Genomic DNA, 14783 nt, shown 5'->3' on the forward strand with positions numbered 1-14783 from the left:
TTGAATGTTTTTAAAGATTTCGCAACTAACATAACTAGAATACATGTTTCGAAATTTTCATTTCCTCGGAAAGGAACTTCGCTTCCTTGTTTATTTTCAGGCTTTAAAATGAGTGTCCAACTATAGACAGTTGGATTTTTATGCAAAAGAAAAATTCTCTGCGATCATTTCGACATGGACCAATCAGAGAGTCACTACGCCGGAGGGATTGCGGCTCGGCCAATGCCAGCGCCAACGTTCGCGGTAGCTATGTTCTGATTGGTCCGCGTTTTGCGTTAATAACTTCAAGCCGCAGAGGACATTTTCGCAAAGGAAAAAGTTATTTTAAATGTCCTCGGGGATCACCTTTTTGAAGGAAGCACATTTATGGGGCACTTTCTATATAAAATAAATATATACAATAACTTTGTACTTGCAATACGAATAATTAAAGAAAATTCAAAGGTCCCCTCAAGGTTACGGTGCTCGAAATTTCGTAGACGTGTAATACCAATTTGACCGATTACGCGTCCTCGGTCGAACGGAGCACGCGCACCACCTCTAAATAAGCCGCGGATCACGTGCCACGCAGAACGTGTCCATTAGCAGGAATTAATTCGCGTTTTACTTTTACCATGATCTTCCAACCAACGGAGCAGATCTTTCCCCGATTCCGATTCCCGCGGAGTAATCTGTGTAAATGTACGTTTGCATAATGCCGCGCAATCTATCCGCCGACAATCGTACCCCGCAATTACGAATCGGATTCTCGTTTTCGATCGGCGATTAAAAATTTCCCCAAGGAAATTAACGGGAAACGGTTATTCGCCGATTACTCACCCCTTGAGGATGCTGCTCAGAACTAAAAAGCAGATCCCGGAAGCGACGCCCGCCGCCAGGATGGTGATGCCGGGCGACGTGATCATTCTTCCGCTCGCTGAACGTTTCGAGATCGATGACTATCGATCCTTGCTACACCGCGTCACCGTGCGTTTAATTACTGCTGATGGATCCAGAGAGGGTGCGGCGTCCGACTCTGTCGCCCACGAGTCCCATTTCTTTTCACTCTTTTATCGAACCGGTCCTCCGGCGAGATATCTGTCCTGGCACCCTTGTTCTCGCGAGGTGAGTCTCGGTTAAACGCAGCGGGAACTCGATGGAACTACGCGGAAACTCGAACGATCCAACACTTCAAAGTACTCGAAACACCTGTCCAGGCACTGGCGAGCAGTCGACGACTGATTTCGCAGCCACGATCTATGAACGACGCGCGCTCCGTTATCTGATACTGTCGATAAAACCTCGATTGTTGATTTCGGAGGACGCCGATTCGAATCTCGCCCGATCGAGAAAGCGCTTAGCGATCTATCCTGATCTCTTCTCGCTTTTGTTTTTCGGGACTTTGCTTCGTTAGAATGTTGCCCGATTCTGATAATTTCCGGGCCTTTGTTGCGAATTTGTTGACAATGAAGCTGTTGACGTGTTGAAATTACTTGCTTGACATTTTGTTATTGACTACGCGTCTTATGCGTGTATGATAAATAGACTGTGAATTTGATGCATTTTAGCATGTTGCAAGTTAGCGTAGGAAATAACAGAGAAAATGTGCCAAGAGAAGATTATTTATTCCAGCCAACTGATAAACTTGTCAGTGAATGCAAGGTCATAATAGCACGATCTTCGAGGCAAGCGGAGGTACTAATGCTTTCGGATGCTCTATCAACAATCCTTGACAGAGATTTCACTCGAATATAAACGACGTCAGGCATGACATTGCACAAATCTTCATTTTCACGAAGAAGAACAAGTAATTCCGACCTCTCTAATTCGAACAGGTACTATCTCAGTAGTTCTAGAGACAGCAAGAATGAAGAGAAGTACCTTCGGGAAAAGAAATTTCTGCCAGTTTCTGGATTTGTGTAGACATTAGATTCTTCTCTATATGTACCTTTTAATTTAATGATTCTTCTCTATCTGTACCTTTTAATGGTTTCCTTTGAGACTATTAAGCAATTTTTTCTCGAAAACTTCGATCACAAACACTCTCGCCTCGTGTCGATTTCTGAACGAAACAGTTCTTCTGAAATCCTTGAACGCAAATCGTATGCACAGTGTGAAAAAGCATCACAAGGTATTAAAAGAAACGATAATAATTAACCATTCACAGTCTGCTCGAAGCTCTGAATGATCCTCTCTATCACTCAGCATTTAATTAACAAAGGTGTAAAGATGGAAGTCCAGTTCTCCATCTTGGGAGCTCGCAGCTTCTCTATCTTTAACCGATCACTTATCAGAGGCGGAATATTTTCGCGGGTCCCCGAGGTGTGAAACACAATGACACCTATATCGAAAAGTCCTCTGTGTCGAAAAACTAACAAAGTATTGAAGCCGTGTGTGTGTCCTTCGACGGTAAACAACGCGGATGACAGTAGGGCAGAGTCTCTCGGGCCTGGAAGGACCATTCAATTGCGTGTAACGTAGTCGCACTTTCACACGCACTTTTCCCCGAGGAAATTTCGAAAGTTCCGGGACCCTGGCGCACCGCACTTGCTCTCCGTCGTGATTAAAATGGTAACCGGGCTGTGCAGGAGATGTGAACGGACCGCACGATAAGATTGAACTGAAGCAAAGCTATGGTAACCGCGTGTAGACTGTAGACACGCGTGCACATTCACGAGATCGTCGCGCACCGCGTGATTGCGCCTCAAGACGCGGCCCGCTTTGACTAGGATTCGTTTCGACGGGACGTCACGGTTTGGATGATTCGCGAAAGCACAATGATTACTGGCTCTTTCTCCCGGCCTGCGACGCATGGAACGTCATTCCGCCGTAATGGGACGCGATCAGCTCTGAACGAAGTTCCAGCACTCTGTGCGTGGACCTAATTGGCCGAGAAAACGCGAACATTGATCTTTGTTTGTGCTACCCGTCATGAAACATGTGTCCCGAATTTCTGGTAAGAAACCTGTTTATTATTAACACACAAGCCTTCTTTCGCATGCGAAAAATTCCGAATCTGTTTGTACACGGTAAATATCTTCCTTTGAAGACCGCGTGTTCAATAGTTGTATAAAAAAAAATGATGAAAACTGAACCACAGTGAGTGTAAGAAGTATTCGTACGCCCTTTAAAATACGCCCATTTTAAATAACTTTTTTATAAATAATTGTACCAAACGACCTGATTTTTCTACTGATTTTTTTACGAAATGATATGCAAAAAAGATTTTCCAAAAATTATAATTTACAAGGTTACATGCAAAAATAAAAGAAGTATTTTTTAAAACTTCTTTATTTGGGCACTTGACGAAAATTTAAAATATATGTTTTGTAGATCTATGTTAGTTATACACATGCTGAAAATTTCATTGAAATCGGTTGACGCAGGAAAAAACGACACGCAGCGAAAGATGTACAATTCTGTGGATTTTAAGCAGAAACTAATCGAAAGTCGTGTAAAACTGCGATTTTCACCATTTTAACCGCTTGTAGTCCGTGTGTATGTTAATCGATTTCGATGAAATTTTCAGCACGTGTATAACTAACATAGATCTACAAAACATACAAGGGCCCAAATAAAGAAGTTTTAAAAATTCCCTGTTTTATTTTCGCATGTAACCTTGTAAATTATAATTTTTGGAAAATCTTTTTTGCATATCATTTCGTAAACCAATGCTTCTAATTGATTATAAAAAATCAGGTCGTCTGGTACAATCATAAAAAAGTTATTCTATTTTAAAGGGCGTACGAATACTTTTTACACTCATTGTATATAAGTTCTGAGATACGCTATTTGTCAACAGAAACATGTTCGAATTATTTAATAAAATGTTGGTACATTGAGTGCTGTACGTCACTTCTCAGTGTATTTCGTTATTTTACGAAAATGGCTACTTTAAAACGAGGTTCTTGGAAGTGCAAGCCATTCATTTTAACGACTTCCCTGTTTCAGTAAATTGGAAAACAGTTCGGGTGTTTATGCATATTTTTATGAACCAATTTTCGAGACCGATGATTCACAGGAAGTCCAGTTCTTTTATTATGAGTGTCATTATTGGGGCAAAGATCGTTTCTCTTGATGTTTTTGCAAATTGTACGTATGTGCAAAATTCATTGTCTAATTATTACGAGTAAGACATTTTGATTAATGTATTATCCCAAATCGTGCTGGAATGCAGGAACGCATTGATTTTTACAATCTAATAGTAATTAAAAATAAAAGGAAATTTCTTTCTCAAGGCTAATGTAATTTATTCAACATTTATATTAACGTACCGTTCCAAATCGTGGTGGAATGCATTGATTTTCGCACTCTTATTATTAAAAACACACACAAGCAAAAATAGTGTCGTCAATTTTTTGTACTTTCATTACTATGTCATCCCAAATCATGCTGGAATGCAGAAATACAGGAACGCATCGATTTTCCATCAGAACTTCCTTTATTTATAAAATATGAATATTTATATGAAAAAAATCCTGAAGCGGATGTAGTATATGGTACACGCCACTCGCAACAGATACATGAAGCGTGTAAATCACTTGGAATATAGGAAACATGCAATGCGTGAAACCTGTGAAGCGTGCGAAACAGATGAAGCAGATGATCCACTTGTTACGCGTCGAATGTGTGAAAAGTATTTCATAACTCTTTTTGTTTCGCTACAGTAATTATACTTGACGTTGGAACCAGTGACAAGTTTATTCAACTCTGCCGTGCCTGTTATTAATTGGAAATGGTTTGCTTCCTTTACATTCTTTTTTTCGTAAGTAGTCTCATAATCAGATAGCAGTGCGGCTTGTACGAAACGGTATGTAATTATTAGACTGCGAAACTCCATGTAAATTCATGTTTCTATGGCCAGCAATCGTAAGTCTGAGATCAATTGTATCGTTATTTTCTGTGCGAATAGTTTCACCTGTTTGAAGGTGACGTAAGCACGAAATTCTACAAAAGTATATATTTTATTCCTCCTCGAAGACATTTATAAACAACGCGCAGAAATTCTTTTTCATTCGTTTAATGAGCTTCGAAGGTAAATATTACTGCATTGAATTAATTCTAATCTAGTCTTTTACTGTTGCTAACTATTACAACAGGTTGTAAATAACGTCATCTGATGTTTTTCTATTTTGTATTCTACCTACACATTTCATTTATCATATTTATGACGGAAGTGAGTAGGTAAAACACAAAACAGTAGAGTTTAATATTACTCAGCAGAGAAGATACCAATTTCTATATAACTCCTTCTTGGGATTAATGCAGACAATTTATATTTTGCATAAAGATCCGCAGTCCATTCACGACGTTTATTACAATGTCATAAAATCGTCGTCCAACTAAGAAAAAAAGCGAGTGGCAATTGCGCATTCAATTAGTAAATCAAACAGAGCAAGAAACACTGAATTGCGTTCACAGAACCCTTTGTTCCCGTTGAGAGTCAAAGACGGAGCAAGTCGGTCGGAAAGAGTCCGCACTTCGTTCTGCGAGTGAGGTCCGGAAGAAAAGATTTTCGTGGGCCGAGATGCATTATCATTATCGCGAGCGGTGAGAGCTTTTCGCTAAATTCTTTTGAGGGAAAATCGCACGATCAATTTAGTACGCTCTCGAGGGAGGGGGAAAGAGCTCACGGAAAAACGGCGGAAGAAACGAAGCACTTCTTTCTCCGCAGTGGAGTGCGTCAATTAAAGTGGGAATCGCGGAGATGCTAACAGAGAGACGGGAAACGTTTTCCCGGAGGCGGGAAAAGGGATGGAAAACCGAGCGAACCTTATGTAACTTTTATCCGAGACCGTTACGTCATCGTTACCTCGGCCCGTGTCGCTCGCGAAAGGATCAAAAATGATTTACGGGTCTAAGAGAACGTCTCTCGTAAGAAACGGAAATATATTTTATTCGCGGAATTTCCGCTCCGCTCGCATTGCATCGAACAAGCGCGGAAAATCTGCAGAGTGCGCTGAAAGTACTATTAAATAAATTGCTGTTCAGGCGAAAAGAATTTTAAAATATGTATTATTTCTAGGATGTTTAAATTAAAATTGTTCAAGAACTTGAAAGTAGTAAGAAATTAAAGTTAAATATATTTTCTGTTTAAATCGTTTTAAAAAGTCGGAAATAATATAAAAATATCCTTAAATTCTTAGGAGAATAAATACTAGGAATTCAATCCAAAAAGAACTAATTGACGATCTGTATTATAAACAATGAATTGTGCTAGTATATAATAAGTGAACAAATTTTTATGCAATTTACTTCAGCATTGTCTGAATAGTGCGAGAGAGTCGAGAGATCACGAATCTGTTACGTCAGCTTGTGCACCTTTCAGCGGTAGACGCCACTTCACGCGCGTTAAGCGGGCTGCCTACTAGTTAGGCGTGTCTGACTAACACCGTCGGTAACCACTGTCAGCAGAGTTCAGACCGTGATGATATCTCACTATGACATAAAGTCGCACAATCGGAACAGGAATAAAGTTGCAATCAATGTTAAATGTATTAAGTGTCTTTTTATAATCTGTAGATCAAGCCTTGCATTTAATTTATCAAATTAGTTTATGATTGAAAAATGTGCAATTTTTCTCGCTGAATTATTGCAGATATTATTATGCACGATGAAAGATTGGCAACACAATTTCGCCAAGGTACGGAGAATTTCGAATCGATCAAGTAGCGTCGACGAAGGACAGTGTTTTGCCCGTACACGTGCGGTCTCATTATCATATCAAGCACGTCCTAACTGATCGCCGGACGTTACTTCAATAAACACTCATGTCTTAATAGCGTCCGGCCACTTGTTTCATCTTATCGGTCGCAACACCTGTGTCCTTTTTCACTCGAACCCCCAAACCCTTTAACTAGAAGCTTTCCCCCGTAAAGAAAAATTTTACAAATTTTTTCCCAAAATAAATTTATTGCAGCCTTCTAGATATATCCATGTATACAGGATGTCCCAAAACTGCTTCAACAGCCGGAAATGGGAGGTTCCTGGCGTTATTTGAAGCGACATTTTCCTTAGCAAAAATATTATCTGTAGCTTTGTTTAGGAGTTATTAACGAAAAACACGGACCAACCATAGCGCGACCTTACACGCGAGTTGGCACAGTCGCCCAATCGACAGTTGGCGTGCCGGGCCGACTGTGCCAACTCGCGTCTAGGTCGCGCTCTGATTGGTCCCTGTTTTTCGTTAATAACTCCTAAACAAAGCCACAGATAACATTTTTGCTAAGGAAAATGTTGCGTTAAATGATCTCTGGAATCTCCCATTTCCGGGATGTGCAGGAATTTTGGAACACCCTGTATATAAAATAGAAAAGTATGTATGTATGTATGATTCCATCGTCTGATTCGATGGATCTGTCGGACGTGTTGTCCATCTGTCGGATTTGAAGTTGTCGGAGCGCGGTGGTTGTAAATAATCGGCCAGTTCGGAGCTGATCTTTTCAGGTATACCGGCAGTGGTCGGCAGCAACCCGCCCGGAGAGAGCATAATAAAATGACTAAAAGTTTGGACAGACACATTCTCGTCATTTTTATAAAGTTATGTAAAATAGTCACTCTTAATGCTCATTGTCAGTAAACCTACTGTTAATAGTGTTTGTTACAAGTATCAGCACAAGACGGAAGAATTAATCTTTCCAAGTACAATATAGATACCTTTCGCATCTAGGAAAATTGTAGATTAGTCATTTATCGAATATTTTCTGTCTCGTTTAATTGAAATTGATAAACTGGAGGACTTAGTCCAGGAATACCGAGAGAATAAGCGAGAAGCAAACATTCTTGTCTTTTGATACGAGGCACTTGTTCTATTAATTTATCAGCTATATTGAATTAGCGTCGCAAAGTTGGTTCACTCTGAAACGGGGTCAGAACTGCAGCAAATCATTTCAACAATATCCAGATCACCTGGAAACCTACTTCTACTTTCGATGAATCCTCCCAGACATTTGTAAACAGACTATCAAGTCACGTAACTTCAGTCGTTCGTACAACAGTCGTTCTTTTCGACATGTCTGACACCAAAAGCATTCTACTTAAAAGTTCCTTGCGCCATTTTACATCTGAGAGCATATCAAATTTTAAGTTCCTGAATTCATTATTTTATTGCATCGGCCATCATTTAATAGATGTTTAGACAAGTCAATAATCTTATATATCAATTTGTAGAAATAGGAGTCAAAAAATATTTTTTTAGTCTGTTCGAAGCTTTACCATATTTCAGAGTTGAAAATCTCAATAAATTTTGCGAGTTAAAATTTTCGTAAATGATGAAATGAGTTTTGATCGAGTAGAACATTTAACGATTAGGAAACGTTCGTGTCTATTTATATTTTGTTATATCACCTCAGTAAAAATTCGATAACACAAAAATTGTGGATTAGCTGTCACGAGTTGAAGTCAGCTTATTGGACACACGCCCTCTGTAACTCTCCAAAGATACCGCTTGTAGATCAATCGATAGAAATGTCACACCTGTTTGTGCACGGTAGATACTAACCATTATCTGATTTAATGATCTCATTTAACAAGCTTCATCATAACTCATTACATTAATTATCTACATATATTAATTACTCGTAAACAGTGCTTCTTAGAATTGCACCAGTTTGCAACGATCAGCAAAGCTGTTACTTGAGATATAATTTATCAATTGTCCGACGGTAGATGTTCACAGAATTCTTTGTTCTTGAACGTTAAGAAAAGGCAATTTTCTATACACACGTTTACATTAATTTTCTTTACAAATAAATGTTAGACTGCGGACTTTTATGGAAAATAAAAAAAGGTCTGCATTAATTGTAGGATACAGGAGCTATATATACACTCATTTCAGTGGTTAGTGAAATATTTAAAAAAAGCACTTTTTTATCATTCTAAATAACAGTTATTAATGGAAAATCCTATGTTATGGGTATCTATTTATCTATATCTGCTATTTTGTGGACATGGCCGATAGCGTGCGCTATCTAGTCACAATGTACACTAAACATGGTGTTGTTTGCAATCGAATTTAGCGCGCGCCTACTACGGAAGACGAAAAATTCCTTCGTCGAAGGAAGGCTCGAGATTTCCTCCAAATATTTGCGGTCGTTGTTTGCCGGGTCGTTTATTAATGCGGTCCATGGTACCGACGCTTTGCGGGCCAATTAGCAATGAAATCAGTATCCGATAACAGCGTGCGATGCACAGGAACTCATTGGCGCGCCGATAGATCGTGTCGCAGTTCCGCGATTCTCGAGACCGGCGTGCAATCGTGAATCGTCGTATCAGCCGTTTCGCGCGTGTTCACTTCGGCTACGGCAAACAACTCTTCTCTCGCCAGCGAAATTAATATTCCGCCTTCGGTGACTGCCGCGACGGTGTCAAGACGACGCACAGTGTGTCGTTCAATGGAAAAAAGTCCGAAAATCAAAGTGTAAGATGTGCAAATTTATGTATCCTAAAATGTTCGTAACAAAACGTAGTTTATGAAACTGTCTTCAATTTTAACTGAATAAATCGATTTGCTATTAAAATTGAGGCGGAAACTTTACTGTCAAATTTCGTGCATTTTTTAAAACATGCGTCCCTCGCAAGCTATTTAGTTTTTTTTTTTTATTTTGATCTTTACAGGGAGTGTTTAGTATTGTAAGACCTTCAATCTCCCAAAAATTTTTTTTTAAATATTCGCAATTTTTCCCAATTTTTTATGTTTAACAATTATCAACTTTGATTAGAGTTTTAAAAAAAGTATCACGAGGTTTCACCGTGAATTTTTTTTACAGTAATTGGTGACATATTAAGCTTTAATTTCGCGTTGGTTTTAATCTGCTCAATTTTGCTTAAGTGGAGAAAATAATAAAAAAACCATATTAACGCTCCGGCTCGACGGCTTTCTGCGCAGTCTTCCGAAGAAATTTGTTGCAATTATTTTTAAACGCATGCCATTTGATAAGTACTTACATATGTGTTCAATTTTATTCTTATAAATTATACATTTAGCTTTAAAATTGTTTAAATATTTACACACAATCTTTCAATTCAGTATTAAAGAAAGAACCAAACGGTTCCTTTGAGATTTTGTATTATATTAATTTAAAGCACATTAGACTTGATATGACGGTCGACCTTAAGTACATAAATATACATTAAATGGTAAAAAGAGTAGAAATTTATGTTGACGTTGAAACGCGTGCGTACGCGAGTCCGCGCGAAACGATAAGACAGTATCTGTACTCATTATGTTATTCTAAATATACAGTCCATTATTTTCAATTGTTTATACGATAGCCGTCGTGGTCAGAAGTATCAAACGTGAAACTGAAGCCGAACATAGACAATCGCAAACGCAAATTTTTTTTATATACCAATCGATTCGTCTTTGCATTTTATTTCAAAGAGTATTAAGGTACCTAACTCGAAAATTGCATAGTTCAAGAGTTATGACTTTTTTCCCGAATTCCCATATACTCGACACACTGTGCGACGGCAACTGTCAATTAACGCTGCTTAAACGGCGATCTCCGCGGGACGATTCGAGCGCAATTGCATTTCGAAACGTCGTGTCCGCAATCCTGCATCGCGAAAATATTTTTGCAAGACCTGTCGACAGTGTCCATTCTGGCCCGTTGGCCCTGAAGTGACAGCACGACCTTAACAAGACCCATTCTCACTAAAAAGCACAGTGACAATCAGATTTTCTAAATCGAAACATTGAAGTGCAAACGTAAAGTGACCGATGAGACAATTTGACACAACGTGTTCTCCCTGCAGTGCAAAAAGACAGATGTACTGATAAGAAAGTAGATAACGTAAAAGTAAAGGTCGCTGCACATTAAACCGCCCCACACCAGCACCGACCAGCGTTTTCACTGGCGGTCACCAGTAGCGCGGCCGTTCGCCACGCCATAACCCGTCGAACGATCTAACCCAGACCGTTATAGCGGTGAGCGCCACTGAAAACGCTGGTCGGTGCTGGTGTGGGGCGGTCTAGTGTGCAGCGACCTTAAGGCTGCGTTTTTGAAACCGTAAATGATCGGGCAAGTTGAAAAGAAAACCACAGAGTTCGATTTATATGGTTGTTGAGAAAGTTGTCGAATAAACTGTTCGGGAAAGGCCATAGAAATTGCTCAGAAGCTGCAGCTCGAGAATGAAGATCGAGAATCAAGGTGCTACGGAGGAATCGGATCTCCTCTACCCGAGTCGAATCATCTCCGTTCGACCAGTGTCTCGTAATCAGGTATGAACAGTTTCCACTTTCAGTTACCCGCGAATTGATTAGATAACAGTTCGACAAGGAGATAGCTGGTCGAATAACTTTCCTCTTATGTGGAAGGTTTATCGGCGCGAGCGCGCGCGCAGAAGACAACTGGCTTCCATCTTCAGCGAATACTCTACCAGGAAACTTTTCCGTCCTTTTGTGTCTCAGGGTATCCATCGATGCGATGGATCCGCGCGCCATTCTTTCTGAACAGATATCGTACCTTTTAATGTTTTTTAAAAAAAGAGTATCCGTTCCCTCGTACTGATGCATTATCAGCTCGCTGGAAGCTTTGTTATCGAAATGAAATAAGCCCCGGGTGACTGATAAATGTTACGAAACGCGAACACAAAGATGATGCTCCTGAACGGATCAGAGATCTACTTGTTGGTGCAGCAAGATCAGCTGAATACTGTATCAGCGATTCTAAGAATTTAGAAATTAAGACGGTACGCCACCATGTCAGCTTAATATTATTCGTGAAATTATGTGCACTTATTGTTAGTCAAAAATAAATACTCTCCAATTTAGTGAATTTTTATAAATATTTAAACTTATCTAAAACTACCGATTTAAAATTTTTTCTGTTACAATTCGTGGAGTTATACAAATACAGTTAGGAGCAAAACTGATCACACACACTTTAAATCAGGATACCTTTTTTATGAATGGACCAAACGACTTCAATTTCCCTGTACAGCTAGAAGAATTAGTTTAGTAAATGACGTCTAAAAAATATGTTGAAAAAATGCATTTGGTCGGAATTGTGAAAAATAATAGCAATAATTGATTTTTACGACTATTTTAGCTGGGCCAATAACGAAAATTTAAAAGAGGTGTTTGGTTAACTCGTATAAATTATATATGCTCTGAAAATTTCATTGAAATTGGTTAATTGGTTTCAAAGTTATAAACGGTCGAAAGAGGTAAAAAGGCCGAACATCTTGAGAAATTGCAATTTTTACCAGTTTTGATCGTTTATAACCAATCAATTACTATAAAATTTTCAGAACGTATATAATTTATACGAGTTGACCAAGCACATCTTTTTAATTTTCTTTATTGGCCCAGCTAATTGGCCCACTTATTAATTAATTTCACAATTCCGATCAAATTAATTTTTTCAACATATCTTTTAGACGTCATTTACTAAACTAATTCTTCTAGCCTTACAGAGAAATTGAAGTCGTTTGATCCATTCATAAAAAAGTTATTTTTATTTAAAGTGTGTGTGATCGGTTTTGCTCTTAACTGTAGTTTCATGAATAAGTTTTTAATATACTTCTTTATTCTCTCTCTCAAGTGTATGTTTAATTAGGAATTATAAGCAGCTGCCATTTTTTTATTTTTTTAACAACTCTTTAATAACTCTTTCTGGAGTTGTTAATTTTACACTTACATGGTTGTGCACCCCCTTAATGTGTTTCGGGTTTGATGATGATCCTTATGTTTTGCTAAGTTTGACTATATTTGAATTCTTTGCACTCAAATTGGAGTTTTTGTTATTTTAAAACTAAGATTTAAATTTGGTACGGGAAGGATTAACGGGATACTACCTCAGAAATTCTGGGAAAATATAACTTCCATTTTCTATTATAAACAACGAGGTTTTTCTGGCCTACTTGGAGTAAAATTTGATTCTGGTATTACCAAATTAATTGAAGCTTGCCTAAGTTTGGCCATGTTTGACGAAAAACCTGACAAGACATTAGGACTTCCTCTTTCGTAAAAAGTGATTTTTGTTGAATTTCGGCGCGAAATACTGGCGAACCAGTCAGAGCGGCGCGATAAGACGCGTCATCGATTAAACATCTAGCGGTGATCAGCATTATCTATGTTATCTTTGCAGAGTCTATTACACGATATAAATTATGATGCTCGGCGGCGCGCGATTTGCCTCGAACGCGCGCTTCAAGTTATGCAACGCTTGTCCGCGTGGATGCATGTAAAGTTTACATTGTAAACTGTCCGCGGAACGCGTTCCATTAATATTAAACGTGCGGATAGTGCTTAATCCTTGGTCATCAGTCAATCTCAAAAGGATGCGCGTTCACAAGCATCTTATCTGACTTGCGCTGTCTTTCTTGTAGGAAAATGGCAAACTAAAATGCGCAGATCCCTACCCTTTATCTGAATTCTCGTGAAGATTATGTTTGTTAACTTCACATGATCGCTGATTATTACCGGATGATCTGATGACTCTTTTGAAGAAATGATGAATAGCTGTACCATGGCTCTGAAACATCGTGAAGCTTATTGGTTTTTGTGCGAGTTGGAGGAAATTATGCGATATTTTCTACTTGCGATGAAGAATCGTATCATGGGTATTAAATACTTCATTTTAATGTTTACAAAAGACTTTATAATCCAATTTTTCTTCAAGTCTGAACAAAGTCTACATAACACGAGAAATGAATTGAAAATGGAATTGAAAAAACTACACAAAACCGCAATACGGGAACTCTTTTTATCCATAAATTCAAAAATAAATTGGAATTAATGATAAATGAGTGACTCTAAAGTTACATCCCACTGTGCAAAGTTACTTTACGGGATTTTGAAATTTATAGGCTAATTTACTTGGCGGTATTAAACACATCGCTTTTAAAAATTAGAATCGATAAGAAGTTTGTTTAGCCAGGGATAATAGAGAAACTTTGTTCCTTCTCCCATAAATTTTCTTGTAAGAAATTCTTTCCTCGCTGCAAAGAAATGCCACGTTGACGTAGATGCACAGGAATTTCTAGGTTCCCTCCGGAAAGACTATCAATCAGTCCACAAATTAAATTGCTGAAAGTATTTCAAAAATACAACTAGAACACGCGTCGAGCTTCAATATTGACAATAAGACTGATTAAGTTGAAGATAAAACAGTCATAACAGAGAATTGCGTTGCGATCACGGTTGAATTGTTTGGATTCCGAGTCGATCAAGTTTCTAGCACATTCATCGGAACGTCTTTATCTTTTTTTCGTGTGTTATCTCATTTATGAACAATTCGAATGAATCGTCGATAAGCCAGTGAAGTAATTGTTCTCGAATTTCAGGAATCATTGAACTCGCGATGAAGAAAAACAGTTACGTGTTCAAGACTCTCATCCAGGTCTCTTGAGACAGCGAAGTTACATACTGTATGGCACGTCGTTAAAAATCGATTAGGGTACCCATTCCATACGATTCAGTCAAACTTTGGATTGATAAGAAAAATTTGTGGGGCGTCGTTGCGTTCTAGGAATGTCACGAATTATTCCATCTCCCGATTGTGTAAGAGATAAGGCAGCATCTGATCGTTACGTGCTATCTGCTGATCTTTAATCAGCAAATTATTTTGGATCAGGCCATTTAGACGCAGTGATCTAGATTCTAGAAATTTTGTTTACAAGCTTCAACATGGAATTGTTCTCGGAGGAGATTACAGTCTCATGTTTTATTTGGATGCCCGAGATGCGTTTGATTTTAACTTCACGAATGAAAAGCTCAGGAAGATCAATCTGAAATTCTAGTGAGTACTTTGGAAATTGTTTAGATGGGGGAGAATCAAGTTTGGCTCACTTAAACTTAA

At 38.6% G+C, this 14783-nt stretch overlaps 2 protein-coding genes across 7 annotated transcripts in view; one reads left to right on the forward strand and one right to left on the reverse strand.

The window, feature by feature from the left end:
- LOC143210260 (uncharacterized) overlaps window positions 1–2711 on the reverse strand; it is a 63487-nt gene extending 60776 nt beyond the window's left edge. Inside the window, exon 1 of one of the 5 annotated variants that reach the window (XM_076426956.1) lies at window positions 820–2678. In XM_076426956.1, coding sequence (XP_076283071.1) covers window positions 820–905 — 86 coding nt within the window. In that variant the 5' untranslated portion in view covers window positions 906–2678. Of the gene's footprint in view, window positions 1–819 lie in introns of all 5 variants that reach the window. The other 4 variants (XM_076426954.1, XM_076426953.1, XM_076426957.1 and 1 more) reach the window with 4 other exon arrangements.
- Window positions 1–14783, forward strand: part of LOC143210265 (choline/ethanolamine transporter flvcr2a) — a 65665-nt gene that overhangs the window by 25139 nt on the left and 25743 nt on the right. The window contains exon 1 of one of the 2 annotated variants that reach the window (XM_076426976.1): window positions 10940–11200. The exons of the other annotated variant lie outside the window; for it this stretch is intronic. Within the exon in view, the coding sequence (XP_076283091.1) occupies window positions 11111–11200 (90 nt within the window). The 5' untranslated portion in view covers window positions 10940–11110. Of the gene's footprint in view, window positions 1–10939; window positions 11201–14783 lie in introns of those variants that run through there. 2 annotated transcript variants of the gene reach the window in all.

Source organism: Lasioglossum baleicum, chromosome 7 (assembly GCF_051020765.1).
Source record: "Lasioglossum baleicum chromosome 7, iyLasBale1, whole genome shotgun sequence".
In the NCBI taxonomy this organism is placed as follows: Eukaryota; Metazoa; Arthropoda; class Insecta; order Hymenoptera; family Halictidae; genus Lasioglossum; species Lasioglossum baleicum.